The sequence below is a fragment of the Plodia interpunctella genome, chromosome 18, assembly GCF_027563975.2.
Source record: "Plodia interpunctella isolate USDA-ARS_2022_Savannah chromosome 18, ilPloInte3.2, whole genome shotgun sequence".
NCBI lineage: Eukaryota > Metazoa > Arthropoda > Insecta > Lepidoptera > Pyralidae > Plodia > Plodia interpunctella.
In genome coordinates, this window is record NC_071311.1 from 1,769,206 (window position 1) to 1,788,214 (window position 19,009).

The 19,009-nt window shown below is 32.1% G+C and overlaps 2 protein-coding genes across 7 annotated transcripts; both read left to right on the forward strand.

Moving 5' to 3' along the window:
• The first annotated feature begins 335 nt into the window (after positions 1-335).
• Positions 336-7,190, forward strand: LOC135309688 (toll-like receptor 3). 4 transcript variants are annotated; one of them, XM_053758675.1, is made up of 3 exons: positions 336-412; positions 3,339-3,394; positions 3,642-7,190. In XM_053758675.1, coding segments are annotated over exons 1-3 (3,318 nt in total). In that variant the 5' UTR covers positions 336-410; the 3' UTR covers positions 6,902-7,190. The 4 variants fall into 4 exon arrangements, with proteins under 4 accessions (XP_053614650.1, XP_053614651.1, XP_053614648.1 ...); XM_053758676.1 differs by having other exon boundaries at positions 342-412; positions 3,339-3,385; XM_053758673.2 differs by lacking the exon at positions 336-412 and adding an exon at positions 2,335-2,393.
• Positions 7,191-10,537: 3,347 nt separating this feature from the next.
• Positions 10,538-18,475, forward strand: LOC128677643 (toll-like receptor 6). 3 transcript variants are annotated; one of them, XM_053758627.2, is made up of 3 exons: positions 10,538-10,696; positions 11,841-11,972; positions 13,157-18,475. In XM_053758627.2, the coding sequence occupies exons 2-3, from the start codon at positions 11,939-11,941 to the stop codon at positions 16,231-16,233; spliced, it is 3,111 nt and encodes a 1,036-aa protein (XP_053614602.1). In that variant the 5' UTR covers positions 10,538-10,696; positions 11,841-11,938; the 3' UTR covers positions 16,234-18,475. The 3 variants fall into 3 exon arrangements, with proteins under 3 accessions (XP_053614602.1, XP_053614603.1, XP_064292602.1); XM_053758628.1 differs by lacking the exon at positions 11,841-11,972 and having other exon boundaries at positions 10,540-10,696; XM_064436532.1 differs by lacking the exon at positions 10,538-10,696 and having other exon boundaries at positions 11,849-11,989.
• The last annotated feature ends 534 nt before the right edge of the window (positions 18,476-19,009 follow it).

Below are 19,009 nucleotides of genomic sequence, written 5' to 3' on the forward strand. Positions count from 1 at the left end.
ATCGTTTAACATCCTGTCAGCGGTACTGAAATATGGCTAAGCGTGAAAACAACTACGACTGTGGTTCCGTATATACTATACTTACATATTTTATAACAAAAACATCACATTCAACATAAATCTTAATTCATTAATCTGAATTAAGTATTTTCAAATTATTGACTGAATATTTCTTTTAAAAGAAAACGATGTGTCAAAAAATTTAACAATATTTCTATGGTAAAGTTATTAAAAAATAATAATAATTGAAATGAAATTATGTGTATGTATAAAACTACGTAGATATGGTTTTTAAGTTTTGACAGGTAACCCTAAAATGTATGTTTAATTAGAGCAAAATTCATATTTCAACCATCACAATAATTTTCGTCGGACAGCATTGAGCATTTCATTACGTTCTTCATAATTTCATGTAAGTATTTTTTTATATATCAACATAAAATTGTACTGGCAATACAACTATAAATTAAGGTATGCAATAATAAAGCTATAATACAGCAATAGTAAAGCTATGCATTTGTATCTTACCATTTCAGTATTATTTATTCTATTAACTTCATTTTAACACAAAATATTTTTTTTTGCATCTGAATTTATTGTTGATGCAGGTTTGGTAATTATGTTAGTAGTCAATTTATTTGTGGGTGCGAAGTACAAAATGTCGATAAAAAAGATTTACTTATGTCCAAAAGGTGGTTTCATTTCTCCATGTTTACAAATTTTATAAATTTTTCTTGTTAAATTTTAGATAAACAGAAAATCAATCCTTATATTTGAATACTAGCAGTTTAGATAAATTACTTCTAAAGTCTGTGACTAGGGGTCGCCCACGATTTATTCACGACTCATGCAAGATAAGTTTATTTCTATGTAAAGTTTAGTCAAAATTGGTCTTGTATTTTCTGAGTTTATTTGTAAAAAAACACATATTTTTTCTTTATAATAAGTATAAAATATCCTCTTAAATAAGAGACCACAGAATTTAGAATAATAGGGCATAGACTAATGTAGCTTTCGCGATGTCTTAAATGCAAAGCGAGAAAATTATGTTTAAGTTTATGAGTTCGTTAAGGAACACCCAGAATTCAGAATGAAATTGTTTAATGTGCCACTCTTTCATGTAAATCTTTTGACCAAGATTAATATCGAAATAAGTATATTCTTTAAAAAATTTTGAAAGTGAATAATTTTTTTTACAAAAATGTCATTTTTGACATTAAGCGCCAAAATTTACGTTGTACCTATCCATTCTTAACTAAATCGATGCCAGTTGTTAATATAATCAGTGTTTGCTTTCATCGTGTAATACTTTTCGAATTCTAATTAATTAAAAAATGCATTTCAACAATGTATTGTTGAAAATACGGGCTTACACGACACGAAATTCTTGAAATTAAATCTTTTTTCAAATTAAATACTAAATAATATAGAATTTGAATGTAAAAAAATACATGTCATGTCAAACAAAGAAACTGAATACAGTGATGAAGTTTAAGAAAAAACTTATTCAATATTTATATTTTTACTTGGCAACATATGGTTTGGACTACATTAGATTTAATATTACCTAGCTTATATTATAAAAAACTACATTTTTTTTAAGTATGAGTAGACTTATTATAATATACTAAATACATAAAGGGAACCCTAAAATATTATTTTCTGACAATATTTATCCATGCAATTATTTTAATATCTTCATATCTTAACTAGCTTTTGCCCACAACTTCGTACGTGGGTAAAAATCCGTTTCCCGTGACAAGTTCAGGAAATCCCTTCTTAGTGTTCCCCTACACTATCCTAGGAACCTACACACCGAATTTCAGCTTTCTATACGCCCAGTAGTTTGGGTTATGCGTTGTCTGTCAGTCAGTCACTCAGTAACGCAAGAGTTTTATATGTATAGATTTATATTTTGATCTACATAGTTACATAGTTTTGCGTGGATAATTAGGTTAATATTGATTAGATGGCCATTGTATGCATCTAACCCGCCACAGACATCCTGCTAATATTAAAAATGCGAAAGTTTGTAAGGATGTGTGTATGTATGTATGTATGTTTGTTTGTTTGTTACTCTTTCACGCTCGCTCGCTGTTACTGTTTACGCAAAATCTACTGGACCGATTGTTATAAAATTTGGTACACGGGTAGAATATAACCTGGAATAACTCATAGGGTAGTTTTTATCCCGAAATTACCACGGGAGCGAAGTCCCAGGGCGCAGCTAGTTTACTATTGTATCTTATAGCATATTAGCGGCCCGTCCTGGCTTTGTACGGATAAAACCATAAGAACGTTTCGTCTATCTCTGTGGTTTAATCATTCAGTCACCACATCCAGACGTGATGACGGGAACCTGAAGAAATGGAGGGAACTCTTCGACTTTTTAGGTACACTTGTAGCCATTTCAATATTTTTAGTAGTGACATATATTTACACTATTTGGAAAGGTGGAGGCGATGATGAAGACCAGAGGGTTTAGTGCGTGTTTGCATTCCACTTCTTCACCATCGAATTGATTCGAAGTGAGACGCAGCGAACCAATCACATTGCAGTCTCGTTGTCGTTGCGTCACAATGGCGCAATATGGTTGGTTTCGCTTCGTCTCACTTCGAATCGATTCGATGGTGACATGGAAATAGCAAAGTCGCACACAGTAAGTTGGTCTAAGTTGTTACGAGATAGCTATCTCTATATATACCTATATATCTATATGTACCTAGGTACAGGCTGATTTTGTATCCTTTGGCAATATTTTGTCCACTGTCTTTTTTGTACACTCTTTTACCCAAAATCTAGTTGACGGATTGTTATGAAATTCGGTACACGGGTAGAATATAATGTTGTATAACAAATAGGGTACTTTTTATCCCGAAATTCCCACTGGAGCCTATTATTTTAGATTGGAGATAGATAGATTAGATTATGAATGCGAAAGTTTTTGAGGATGTATGTATGTATTTGTTTGATCTATTTCACGCAAATCGTGCAGCAACATTTTGTGATCAATCGGTCCAACGGTTTAGCAGTGAAAGCGCAACAGACAGACAGATTTTCACATTTATAATGTTAGTATGAAATGAATTCATATTATTGATTTAACTAAAATTTATTACACACATTATTATATAATAATAAAACACACATTAAATTGTCGTACATTGTCTAAATAATAAACAAAACGCCAGGCGCTGCCGCTTTGTAGGAAGTACTCTGCAAAATAGAACAAAATGTCGACTTTTCAAAATTTGCAAAGGGCTAACTCAACTATGACACAAAAATCCATTTCAGTATAATGATTTTGTAATTCATTTTTATTATTTCTGTCATTTCAGGTGCCCACCAATAGGCCGGCGTTCAGTGAAGATGAATCACTACTACTGTAAGCTATGTAAGGTTTTTTTCATGTGCTTGACACAAAATCAGATAGAAACGTCATGATGTAGGTAATTAGTGAAAAAAGTTTACACCCAAACGTAAATTTTATAAATAAAACACCATTATTCACAATCTTGTTAAATTTCTTTCACAATCTATAGCACACATCGACACTAGCGCCACTAGCGTTTTTCTAAAAAAATATTTCACAGAAATCTATTCGCTAGACAATCTCAATGTAAATTTTACTTTTGTTTCAGTTTTGGTGTTTTTTGTGATCTGTTTTCCTATTGCCGACTTCGCAGCTATGCCTTCACAATATAAATGTGATTGGGACTTTGATACTAAAGAATGTCTGATCAGAATGTACTGTTATAATACAATAAACTGGGATGGTTACTTAAACAGTTTTAAAGATGATTATGTTGACAATAATGAGTTTCATAAATTTTTTATGATATGTAATGATAATACTGGCAGAACAAAAATTGCTTTGGTGTATAAATGTGATGATCATTATAATAATGAAAAAATTGTACCAATTCCTGATGATAATCGCAATCTACAAGCTATTTATGTACTAGATTTAAGTAAGCAACATTATAATATCAGCCCTAACTTGTCTAAAATGGAACGGTTAAATTATTTAGATTTATCCCATAATGATATTATTATAGCAAATTTAAGTAACATTAACGATCTCATTTCATTGAGAGAAATAAATTATTCTTATAATAAAATTACCACTTTTGATGTGACAGGGAATTATAAGTACGAAAATCTCATAAAACTTATTGCCTCACATAATGAAATAACAACATTACCAGATGGAATATTTGAACAATACTCTAAACTGAATAATCTAGATTTGTCTTATAATCGCATTGAAAGTCTACAAATAGAAACATTTGAAGGAATCAAAGGATTAGAATATTTAAATTTATCTCATAACCACATAGTGTCTATTAATAAGTCCATGTTCCGTTTCAAAAATTTGAAATTTTTGAACTTAAGTTACAATAAACTACAATCAGTAAATTCTGAGAATTTTAATAACTTACAAAATTTAGAAAGTCTTGACATGAGTAATAATTCTATTATAAGGTTAGAAAAAACAATTTTCAATGAAATGCCTCTTTTAAAATCCTTGAATTTGGACCATAATGAATTGGATGAAATCGACAAAGAGATTTTTCTAAATAACAGTCATTTATCTTATGTCGATCTGTCTCGTAACAATATTCATTCTCTTCCGAGAGACTTATTTAAAGACAAAGCCATTATATCATTTTCGATAGAAGAAAATAAACTTAAAGGTTCATTACAAAAGGGTACATTTGCTGGATTGACTTTCGTAAATCAACTAAACTTAAATAATCAACTATTGTCAAGTATTCATGATTTTGCATTCGATGGACCAGAAAAATTGGAGCGGCTTTTATTGAATAACAATAAAATTAATTTACTAACAAAAAAGAGTTTTAGAAATATGTTTCAATTAAAGTACTTGGATTTATCAAATAACAAAATTGCCGATTTAAGTTTTGAAAAAGATGATTTGATAAATTTAAGACATTTATTACTTCAAAACAATTGTTTAATGCAAATTAAGCATGATGAGTTTGATCATCTAAATATGCTTAATTTTTTAAATATTGCACTTAATAATATTACCAAATTGGAGCCTGGAATATTTAAATCATTACGAGATTTGTCCTATTTTGAAATTTCCAATAATCCATTGAGTGGACCAATAGAAGAAGGTACTTTTAATGGTTTAAGTTGTTTACCAAAACTTGATTTATCTGGCACAAAATTTACCGCCATAAAAAATAATTCATTTAGTGGTATGTCACAATTAGTTGATTTTAATGCATCCCATGGTTTAATAGATATTATTGAATATAATACATTCATAAACACAGGTCAAATAAAATCGATAGATTTGTCGTATAATAGATTATCAAACTTTTTACTCAACTCAGATCATTTAGCACATTTAAATACATTAATTATAAACAATAATCTGTTATTTCAAATATTCGACAATACTTTTAAAGGTCTATATAGTTTGGAAATTATAGATTTAGGTAATAACATTATTAAAAATGTTAGTAATAATGTATTCAAAGATCAAACCGATCTCCGACAGTTAATTTTATCGCACAATAATGCAATGCTATTCAATTTGTATGTATTGAAATATAACAAAATGTTACATACATTGTTCTTATCGGGCTTGGATAATCAAGTAATATTTTCAAATGATGTATATATTCCAATAAAAACACTACAATTAGCAGAAGACGGAATAAAAAATGTTAGCGAACTAAATTTGACATCGTTATCCCAACTTGAAAATATCATTTTAAAACGCAATAATATCAGCACTTTACGCGTTGGTGATTTTTCTGGAATAAAATCTTTAATATCAGTAGATTTAAGTTACAATAAAATAACATCAATACAACAAAGCGTTTTTGAACACAATAGTCATTTGACGTTTCTAAATGTATCTCATAATATGATAACTGAGTTAAACTATGGTATTTTTAGAGGATTAGTAAATTTAAAGACATTAGATTTATCATTTAATTATATATATGACCTAAAAAGTGAACGTTTTTATGATTTGCAGAACTTATATGAACTAATAGTCGACCATAATAATATAGATTCCTTTGATGCTTATGAATTTAATGCCCTAGGTATACTAAGCATTGGAGAAAATCCATTACCATGTGATATGTTAATTAAGTTAAATAAAACTGGTACACCTTTTGTGATGACTGCAGTAAAGATTGAAAAATATCGGGATAATTTTGATGGCATTGCTTGTAATATAAATAAAAAAAAAGTACCTAGCACAGACTATACAAAGTTCTCTGGAACTGATAGAATCCTTGTTGAAATAAGGAATGAGCTAGTAAAAATATCAAATGGTCAAAATTCTGAAACAAGCGACTCTGTCAGGGTTGACAATAATTCGAAACCTAGTTTTGATGTATCAGAGAAAAATTTCAATAAAAATACTGAGCTGCTAAATCACCTTACAGATCTTTCTGCAGTTATGGTAAAAGAAACCAATAACACTAATATATTGTTGCAAAACATTTTGAAAAAAATCAGTTACAAATTAACAACGACTGAAATACCATTTCCGAAAGATAATGCTACGTTCGATAATATCTTGCCGTATATAAAAAATATAAAACAAGAATTAGAGAACTATATGGCTTCGGAAAAGGAGAATATCATGGAAGATGTTAACTTGAAATTGTCATCGTTGAAATCTAGCATCGAAAATGAAAAAGTATTATCCACAACAGCAATTGCGCCTACGATAAAATTGTCAGAACAAATAAAAGAACGATCTGGATCACTTTTCACTGAAATTTGCGTGGGTTTCATATTGGTGATTCTTGTGGGTTATATTTTGTATAAATTTTACAAGTCTAAATTGTTTATCAGGCCTCGCAGGACCTTAAGCACTCGAGGATTAGAGATTCCGAATTTGTAAACAAGTTTTGTTGTTGAAGCTTGATGATTTTTATTGTCACTCACTGTGGGAAAAGGACTGGCGAGATGTTTTTATTGTAGTCATCGATATTTCTTTTATCTATGATTGTAGTACAAGTTGTTTATAACAAGAAAATAATGTAATTTAACTTAGTTTTCAATATAAGTTTTGTTCATTCCCTATTAAAATTATAAAAAAACTTTTTTGTATAATATGTGTTTGTACATTTTATACGTATTACTTAGGATATAGAATTATGGTCAAAAAATTAATAAATATTTTGTATTTGTTTGTGTTTTTTTTTTATTTTATTCGGGGGAAGTAGGTACATTTGCTTGGATGGTTTGAGTGGCAAGAAAATAAGTGACGTAGGCACCTAAAATGCTTGTGAACTATTCAAATCTCATTTGGATTGCTATGTGATATTATAGTCTTTGCCATATTTATGTCATAAAACCCGTTTTTAATTTAAAATTCGGGCAATGGAGGAAATTGAGTATGCAAAATGTAGGGACCGCACACTGTAGATCGTTTTGAACTCAGAAAAGCTGATTATAAATCCGGATGTTGCCGGCAGCTTTGTTGGTCCTTAAATACCTATTTTCTATTAAATTTTGATATTTTTAATTTAACTCTTTTTAGCTCCAGTATAAGAAATGGCAGCATCGAAAGGATCGTTCGAATCAAACTCTTTCTTTCATCTGAACGGTTACCTGTTTTTTTCTCAGCCATTGAGTGTCGAAGTCCTAGGACCGTAAAAGCCCGTTTATGTTTTAACCCACCTTGTACTAAATCTTATCTTTCGCAGTCTCTCTTCTGATCGCTCTCCGTGTATCTTTCTTATCCAGGGTCTTCTTACATTTTCTTCTCCACTTGGCATAGTTTTCAGAATACTTAATTCTCAGACACTTGATACGCGGACCACGGGCTCTGACGCTCAATGCGAGGGAAGGAACCAGGAGAATGCTCGGATGAGTGAGGGAATTGACACGCATATCCGCATTGGCAACATCAAGCCAGCACTTTTAGTGTTTGTCCTTTCGGACAGAAAAAAAACGAAAGTGTTATGGTTAAATACATTTTTACCCTAAACCAAATAACTACGACCAATGGCTGTATTTCAAGTTGGTGAGGTTTAGTGAGGAGTACCCAACTGGGTAGTGTAGTTAGTTAGGTGTAGTTTTCAGGTGATGCAAATTATTACTACCATTTATCAATGTACGATTAATTGAAGACATTGCTGTGATCTTAAACACGATATCTCTGTCAGGTGGTGAAAATCCTACTGGAATTATTCCACAGGATCAGACATTAATGGCCACCAGGGCCAATTCAATGAAGCTTATTGTAATTTTTATTATTGGAATAGCATCTACATGCTAAAAAGAAGATTCAATGTGACATAAACATGATATTTATGCTGTAAGTAGGTGAGGAGATGGTATCCCGTAGTTTTAAGGTTATTATTTGGACCAGTACAATGAGCCTAAACACGATTTTCTTTATATGATGAGTTGGGTGGAAGCCCGGAGGAAGTGATTCTACAAGTTGCAAATTATCATCATATTTGTTAAGGCCATTACAACCAACCTAATCTGCTTTTCGAATGTTATTTGGTGAAAAGTTGGGATTTGTCCTTAAGATTAAATGACACGAATTATAGATTGAATCGAAGCAGCAAAAATTGCTCTATTTTTTTATAAAAGAGCCTTCAGCGGGTCTTCGAGCGGCTTCACAGACATTGTCCGAATATAATCGTGAAAATTCCCAATGAAAATATCCCTTTGGAATAAAATAACTACCTATATCAAAATCTGTTCAGCCGTTTGGTAGCTACAATGACACTATTGGTCATTTTATTTGAAAGAGAACCAAGAGTATTCTTAGCTATGTTTGGAAAATGTGTGTTTAGCCGTTTGGATACCGTCAGCTTTTTTCATTTAGTCGGTGGTTTCTTAAGTTTCTCATTTAGTTTTTATTAGAACTGGTTAATTATTAAGTAGATAGATCGTACATAAAAAATATGTATGCAAATACCAAAAACATTGCAATTGTCAGATTAGCGAAAGAAGAAACTACGCAACTATGTATTTGCTGATATGAAATATTAGATAGAATGTACAGTCAAGGACACGTCAAGATATAGAAAATCATTGGAAATACGTCTCTATTGCTGGTGCATAGAGTGCTATGAAGTGTGGTTTGACTGCGACTGTGGTGGGCACGTAGCATAGGTATGAATTTTCCGCTAAACAATTTTTTTATATATCGGTTATTCCCCGTAGTACGTTTATCAGCAAGCTAATTGTGTGATACTCTATGCGGTCGTCATAAAGACGAAATTGCATTAATTTTGTGCAAGTACAAACACAGTATAACATTGCTAGTGTATTATTTTCTTACACTTTTTTTTAAAATAAATTCCTATATTAGGACAAATCACACAGATTGAGCCAGCCCCAAAGTAAGTTCGAGACTTGTGTTATGGTATACTACTTAACGATATTATATTTTATAACAAATACATATATAGATAAACATCCAAGACCTGGCCAATCATAAAAAGATCATTTTCCATTATGACCCGACCGGGGATCGAACCTGGGACCTATCGATTCAGAGGCAAGCACTTTACCATCGAGATTGTCAATCGTCATTTGTTATCTATTACATGTATATATTTTAAATAAAGATAGTAAAGGCTGGCTTTGATGAAATTTGGTCTGCATATTATTATGGACCCGAGCTCAAAAAAAAAACCACATTGGATACATATTGCCGGGATTTATGTGATAGTGCTTGCAAGGTACCTATATCCACGTCCATATATTAATTCTATCAGTACTATAAATTCGAAAATTTGTGATTATGTATGTGTGTTTATTTGTTAACCTTTCATGCAAAATCTACTATAAATACTATCAGGAAAGGTGTCCTGCAGGTAGGTATGATTCTATGTATTTAAACGGCTGCGGTGACGTTTGTTGTGCCGCTTCTTTTTCACCTGCTACATTTTTGACGTCAATAATTGGTGTAAACAAGTACATAATTTTTTAATTTAACTATGAAGCCATAAAGGCTTCATAATTGAACGAACGGGAAACAGTTTCAGACTCAGAGTTTTTTTTTATTAAATTAAAAAAATCGAGTCTGGAACTGTTTTCCGACAGTTGCTTTGTCTACGAATGTTTCGACATCGGGCGTTTGAACGACAGAACCCTTCATCTACGAACGATTCGCCGACAGAATATAATTCTATTCTCAGACTCATACTCCATAAAATCAAACCTTGGGAACAAAAGAAAAATGGCAAAAAATGTTGTTATAAAAATATGATTATAAGCACAAGCAAAAACATATACAACTTATATATAATATCTGAAATCCTTACATATTACAAAACAAAATAATCTACCGGGATTGTCTTAATTCGCGATGTATTTACTCAAAAACTGCACTGCACGGATTTTCATGCGGTTTTCACTAACAGATAGTGTCATTCCCGAGGAATGTTAAAGTGTATACTTTATTAAGTTTCCACCCTAGAAATCGGGCTGGGCCGCTGGTATAATACATATGTGGAGACGAGACATAACTGACACATTATAATGTGCTTTGTCATGTATGACTGTATTGTTCATTTGTCAGGAACTGAAGGTTTAGATAAGAAATGAGCAGCAAATTATGTTATCAGTATGTATTACATTTGTTGGACATATTGGACATGTACACAAAGTTTATTTAAAGTGTAAACAAAGAGCCTTTATCATTTCTGGATTTACGGAAATAAAATGCGTAAGTAAACCAATTTTTTATTCTTCAATGATTAGTCTATTCTTTTGTCCTATCTGAACTAAACAATATATACATAAAACACTTCCGTTACTGAGTGATTGACTGACATACGATGTACAGTCGAAACTGCTGGGTATAGAAAGCTGAAATTTGGCATGTAGGTTCCCTGGGGAGTGCAGGGGAGCACTAAGAAGGGATTTCCTAAAATTCCCACGGGAAACGGATTTTTACTCGCATACGAAGTTGTGGGCAAAAGCTAGTATCAAGTATAAATTTGAAAGTAAGTTTGTTTGTTACCTACCTCTTCACGTTCTATCTGCTTTACCAATCTTCTTGAAATTTTGCATACATGTAGTTTGAAGTACGGAGAGGGACATAGGGTACCTTTCATACCGGAAAAATAACTGCTCCCGTGGCGTGGAAATCACGCTGGCGAAGCCGCGGGCAATAGCTAGTCTTTCTATTTTTTGAAACGGTAGTCGCCTATAAATCCTAAGGTCCCAGGTTCGTATCCCATTCGTGACATGTGTGTTATACATATAAAAGGTATACAAGGTATACAAGGTATACAAGGTATACAAGGTATATCAGGTGCTATACAATAAGTATAGTTATTTTCATCGACCACCACTTGGTTTCAATGAAGGAAACACCGTGAGGAAGTCTGTACTACAATTGATAATATAAATTTATTCATCCAGTGAAATAGAGAAGGCAATGGCAAACCATCCCAAGAGAGGTTTTAAGTACGTGTGTTTCATTTCAGACCAACGAGCCTCAGCCATCAGGAAATGTGGAAATACCTACTGTATTTTATTTACTTCGTCTTATGTTGAAATTTTATCGAACGCGGGCTAAATCGCGGGCGTAAACTAGTACTTACTATATTATAAATGCGAAAGTAAGTTTGTTTGTTGAACTTGAAATTTTCTAATAATCTTTTAAATAACTGTCTGAGGGTCGTGGTCATTACGTGGAATAAAACACAAACAACAACATTATTGGCACTATTAATGCCTTCTCCATTTCGCGCAAAAGTTAATCAATCAGAATGCAGCTTTCGTCACAATGTAGGATTCGAAACTTGGACCTTTCTATCCGCAGGCGGGCGTCTTAACCATTATACCACCGCTTCTTGTTATAGCGGCAGCAGAATCAATACATTTATTGTTCAAATATACAACCTGGTGACAGACGGACACACGGACAGACGAAGGGACAGCGGTTAGTGAAAGAACGGTAATGATATGTAGATATCATTATAGAGTACCCAAAGGTACGGAACCCTAAAAAGTAATTACCAATATTAATCTTATTTTAACTAAATTTAGATACAATGAATATAATATGTATTGCCGGGTCCACACTGTCGTCGCCGAGCTCAGACACATGCCAACGCGAATGCGTGAACATTGCGCAGTAAATATGAGTGCTTTTATTTACCACAATGAAAAACCAAACCAAATTCAGACATTGCGAAATTTGTATGACTGCTTTTATTAATCGCAATGAAAAACCAGCAAAGTACGTCGAAACACCCAAGTTCGGCGAACTGTTATACCAATAGTGTGTTATTGCCTTGTATTTTTAGGAAGTTACATAGCCAGAAAATAGATGGCGCTGTTCAGTGCTGAAACAAATATTGTGTAGTAATATTATAATATCTTGATAGATGTCACTACTAATAACAATTGGAAATTAAATACCAGCTGAATGCGTGAACATTGTGTAGTTAGCATGAGTGCTCTTAATTACCGCAATGAAAAACCAGCAATGAACAGTTTGCCACCACTTTTTTTTAAAACTGTTCGACGACAGTGTGGAGCCGGAAATGCACGTCAGTGTCAAAACCTATAGAAAACAGCGGAGCACAACGGAGCCACAATGTGCTGCGTCGTTGCAACGGAGCACTGAGCAATGGGGCATGGCTCCTACTCACTTTAATACTTTTTTTGAGGTTTCGTACCCAAACAGTAAAGTCGAAGCATTTTATAAGCAAATTAAATTCTCTAAAGCTACAAACTACTGGCTTTACGACACGATTTATTACTAAGACTCCACTGTGGGTATAAACGTTAAACAATTTTTATATTTCTGTTGCCGCTACAAGTATAAATACTAAAAAAAACAGAATACTTCGCATAAAACTTCCTGTCAGAGAGGAAAAGTTCATCTTCGTGTCCGACTCGCACTTGGCTGGTTTATTTCCATCGAGTTTCCAGAAGTCCCGGGTTCGAATCCCCCCGGTCAGATCAAGATGGAAAATGATATTTTTCAGATTTATTCTTGGATGTTTATCTATACATGTAAATGTTATAAAAATACGGTACTACTACTTACCTACAGTACCGTTGAGTTAGTATCCCATAACAAAAGTCTCGAACTTACTTTGGGGCTAACTTAATCTGCGTAAGTTTTCAATATAAGTACATTTATTTAAACTATTTTTAAATATTTCAGGTCGGCCGTACGTGTGTCTCCTACTGCTTTTGATGATAGACATAATTGAAAGTCAATATTATGGACCTCGGGAAAAGTGCACAAGCAAACAAATATCAACTGACACATCAAGATGCACAGTTATAATTTACTGTAATGGCGTAATAGAATACACAGATGAAACTTTCTCATACATAACTTGCTTCCACAACTATTATGGATATAGAAACTATGACGGATCGTATGACCTTATCCTTGATTTCCAAAACATGGACGCGAATGAGATTGTTTACAAGCAAACAATACCACGATTTCTATCTAGAAGTAAGGTTAAAAAGATAATAATGAATAAGATTGAAACAGTATCTGTATTAAGTCAAATGCTGAATTTTGACGAATTAACGCATTTCGAAATTGTGAACAGTGCTTTGGAGACTATAGATTTGTCCATGTTTATCAATAAACATAATTTGGCATTTATAAATGCATCCAGCAATCGAATATCAGTGTTAGAAAATGATAAACATTTAGCTTCTTCAACGCACACGCTGCAATTGATAGATTTAAGCCACAACTTGATACAAATATTACCAAACAATTACTTTTCATGCTTCCCAAATCTTTTGCACTTAAATTTGTCCCACAACTATATTGATCATTTGGATTTGTTGACATTTGAAGGATTGTCTCAACTAGAAACTCTGTATTTGTCTTACAACAGTTTAGTGTCAATAGATCATAGTTTAGCAAGGTTTTTGAATTTGCGGGAACTGATGTTAGATCATAATCAAATAACATCATTGAAAGAGTACAATTTTAATGTGATGGCGCAATTGCAAACATTAAATCTGAGTTCAAATAGGATATCAGAAATTGATGACATGGTATTTCAAGCTTTACACGAACTACAGATACTAGATTTAAGTCACAATAATGTCACTATGCTTACAAATTTATTCGATGATAATACAAATTTAGAAACTCTTTTCTTGTCCGATAATAGCATTAAAATCATTTCAAAGGGAATCTTCAGTACAATGAACCTTACTCAGTTTCGGATAAATAATAATAATATATCGGGTATTATATATAAAGATACATTTCAGGGAATCAGACAGACTGATTTTGATCTGAGCTACAATAAAATTGAAACATTAGATTCCAACGTGTTCAGTACTTTTGGATCAGAACTGAATTTTTTGAATCTTTCACACAATAATATTTATGATTTATCTAATTCGTCATTTACTTCCTCAGAATACATTGCTACACTAGACGTTTCATTTAACCGGCTAGTAAAAATAGAAGGATACTTCAGTAGTCTTACTGAACTGAAATATTTAAATTTAAGCAACAATGATCTAAGTAATATATTTAAAGATTCGTTCAAAAATTTAATTTCACTAAATATTTTAGATTTGTCCTCAAATGCAATTAAAACAATTGAAGATGAGTCTTTTAATGATTTACGAAAATTAAAAACTTTGATATTGAGTAATACTCAACTGACTACTACTTTTGCTTTACATACTCTTCGAGGTATGGTTTCGTTGAACACCATATTTCTCGTGAACATTGACGGAACAACAAACTATGAAAAGTACGCATTTTCGGGTATGACTGAATTAAAAATTATAAATTCTTCATTTAGCGGTCTCACAAAAATACACCACGACGCTTTTAATGATACCGGATCAATTGAAATTATCGATTTTTCACATAATCTATTAGAAGATTTTTCCATTAACAAAGAAAGTGTTTCAACAATCGTAGAACTGTACTTGCATAATAATAGAATACAAAACATTACACAAAAAATGTTTGATGGATTTGTTTCGTTAGTAAAACTGACATTGGCTTTAAATCATATTGTCATAGTACAAGATAATTCATTGTCATTACTGTCTAAGTTAGGATATTTAGATCTTTCTTTTAATGAATTAATGGTAATCAATGGATCTCAAGTTGAAAATATGACTTCGTTATATTATTTATCTCTGAAAAATATTAAAACGGCGACCAATTTTAGTTCCGTAACGGCTGCTAGTGTTAAAGTTCTAGATATGTCTTTATGTGATATTGTCTTTGTAAGATCACTTAGTGTATATAGATTAGGAAACATTACAACATTAAATCTTAGTTTTAATAAAATAACATTTATCGATAAGCATTCATTTCAAACAATGCCTGAGTTATCTATTCTTGATTTAAGTTTTAATCAAATAAATTATATACAACCTGGATCATTCATCAATACAAATTTAATCAAAAATCTTAACTTCCACAATAATATGATATCAAGTCTACAGTACGGCGTCTTTGATGGTCTTAAAAATTTAGAAGTTTTGAACCTATCAAGCAATTCACTCAGTTCCTTTGAAATTAATATTTTGCACAACAGTAATGGAGTATCTACAATTGTCCTAGACGATAACATGTTAGAAAATATAAATCTTGATAGTTATCAAAATAAAGGCATCAACGAATTAAGTGTTGGTGGAAATATGATCAACTGTGATATATTTATAGAATTAAAAAAGAAAATTGACGAATATTCTTTTAAAATCACCGCGAAAACTTTAGATTATCATTCTGAAAATGTCGATGGGATAACTTGTAAAACTTTATCAAAGAAAAATGTTATGATTAAGAAGCATAATGATACTATTCTCCCAAATATAACTGTAGCTTTTGATTCCTTAGCTGGTGCTATGGACATGTTTAGAACTGCCATTGAACATGTAGCAACTGCTGATGTTAATTCTAATGTCGAGTTAAAGAAAGACATAGATGGTGTTCTTACAACAATCAATAAATTAGTAAAATTGTATAATGATTCTCAATTACTAACAAATGATTTATTGCACAAAATGATTGAAAATAGCGGGGCACAGACGCAGCAGATTGTTAAAAGTGAAAATATGAATGTGAAAGAAGATGTAAATACACCTATATATATAACGTTGGGATGTTTGATATGTTTGTCTGTTCTGTTGGTTATTTTAAGCTACAGTTATTTCAAATGGAAGTCGAAAGTTTTAGAATTGTACAATTTTTCAAGCAACAGGCACTTGGCTAACGATATGGAAATGGAATAAATATAATGTATACTGCAAATGTATACATTATATTTATTCCATGTAGATTGCAAGTGCTCATCATTTTTGGTCTATATTTTGTCTATTAAATGTCTATATTTATGTGTTAAAGATTTAATTCTCTATTACGCATATATTTTATTTCAAAATGAAAATCATATATTTTTAATTATTACATGTATTGTCATTCTATCTCTGATTGGTTTGACTGTTAGAGAATACCATACGTCTTACACCAATCAATACATTACAATAAAACAGGAGAAAAAAAATCCTGTACATTGAATAAATTTACATGAAATAAAATTAGTCATACCAACTGTCTGTTTGTCTGTATGTTATATATAATTTTTATGTGGAATAAAGTTTTTAAAATATTAGAAACGCAAAGTTTGGTATGTGAGAGAATGTTGGACGTTAGTTAACTCAATAAACAAATTCTAATTATATCCGTTCAATATCGATGAAATTTGGCACACAAGTAGAAGCCTGGGATAGTACATACTCTGAAGTTATTTTTCTCCTGAAATTCTTACTATGTTCAAATTTTGTAATGGTGAGTTACGCCAGTAAATTTTGACGTTGACTTTGACACGACGGCCTAACACGAAACTTACAAACACGTAGTTGTTACTAACGTCCACATAAAGTCCTTTTCCCTATAAGAATGTATAGCGACGTAATGACGTCTTACGTGTTTTATGTTTCATGGTAGCTCGTTTGCCTTTTTTTGAGCAGGTTAAAGTTAACTGGCTCTTTTTTCCATGCAAGTTTATATAAGCGAAGTAAACAATGTATCTGCACACTGCACATGCACTTTTCTAGGATTTCCGCTGCAATTACAGTGCGTCCCCGAGGTCCTATTCTCCAAAACAATGGACACGTTTTTCTCTCCTAACGGTGAGCGGTTATAGTGTAGCTACCTAACCACTCGTATCTATGCGCGTCTGCATGGCATGCCAGCCACTATTGACCTTACATATTATAAAACAAACTCAAAAACTACTGCGTAGATTTTCATGCGGTTTTCATCAATAGTGTGATTCCCGAGGAAGGTTTACATGTATATTTTATTATGTTTTGTTTTTGTTTGAGTTAGCGCTATCATCGCATTTTTATCAATTTCTACTATGTCTTAGCGGAACTACTATACTTTCCTATAAAATCCGTTAAATTCATATCAAATCAACATTATTCAAGCATTTTACTTATATCACCACCATTTTTGGCATTTTCTTTATGTAAGAAATTAAAATATATGTTATAAAATACTTATAAGAACATACAAAATGGTAAAGATACGGTACCTTAAGTTCCTTTATGCGAAGTTTCAAAATAATATAAACACTTCTAAAATGTCGCTTCCACTTCTTTCATATACATAACTTATATAAATACACAACATGCATTTTATCCTTACACTCTTACATCTAAAATTCTTACCGTAGATCCAAAGCACGGACTGGTTACAGTGCAAAAAAAAATTCCTGCCATCTTGAAGTACATATTGCGCCGTGCTTGTTTCAACTGTTAAGCTTCAGAAAATGAGTTTTTCTCTACAAAGGAGTGACGTCACCACGTGCCACAGATTGCTAGAACCAACTATTGACAAGTTTTTTCTATTTTCTCTGGGAATACGTAACACGTGCTTATATTGTAAACTAGCTTTTTGCCCGCGGCTTCGCCCGCGTATCGTATATTTGTTGGTTACCTCGTCACGCTCAATCTACTCAATCTTCTTGTAATTTTACATACATGCAGTTTTGAGTTATGGAGAAGGAGATAGGGCACGTTAAATCCCGGAAAAGAAATTGCTTCCATATGAAAATTACGCGGTTGAAGCCGCGAGCAAAAGTTAGTTCTATTAAACTAAGGTGTTAACTACATCAATACCAATTTCCATAAAAATTGGAGCGCGAAGACGTACTCGTAAGTAACAAATAATATAATCTTTGGGATTTTATCGTCTGTAATTTTTTATTTTGATTTTTTTGTACGTATTATAATGGAAGTGCCAAAAATTTAAACAAATATATTATACCTATCACTAACAGTTTCTTGCACAAGGACCTTGTGTAAACTTCGACCACTTTCTTAGATTTCGCTACCGACTGTTAAGTTATACCGAAGTAACATTGTAATTCATAAGAAATGGCGACTCATATTTAGGCGCTATGTAGCCGCCATAATCGCTTTGCCATCACTTTGTTTTATTTATAAAAACTAAATTAAAAATTTAAGAAATCTCCGGCTTTGATTTATTTATTTATTATTTCTTTATGTACACAAAAACCTTAAAATATAAATTACATTATAAAAATGAGTACAAGGGAGCTACTTATTTCAAATGAAATCTCTTCCAGTAGACCCGTGAGAGGAGATGTGGTACATAGAGGCAGACTGGCGTGTGCATAAAATATATTTAAAAAAGAAAAAAAAAGAAAAGAAAATGAAAATTTAAATTCAAAAATAAAATACACTTACATACAAATATTATACATAAATACATACATATAAAAATAAATATCATCATCTACATATACCTACTTAACTAGGATGAATTGGACAGATGTTGCTGGCATCCTCCCATGTGCGAGAATAGCTAATTAATTAGCCTAATTTTCGATATAATCTTCGATATAATCGATATAATTCGATATAATCCGTCCGGCACTTTTGCTATAACTAAGTAACAAACATCCTTACTTTGGTATTTATACACTGGACTCATATAGTCCACGCGAACAAAGTCGCGAACGTCAGCTGGTACAGTAAT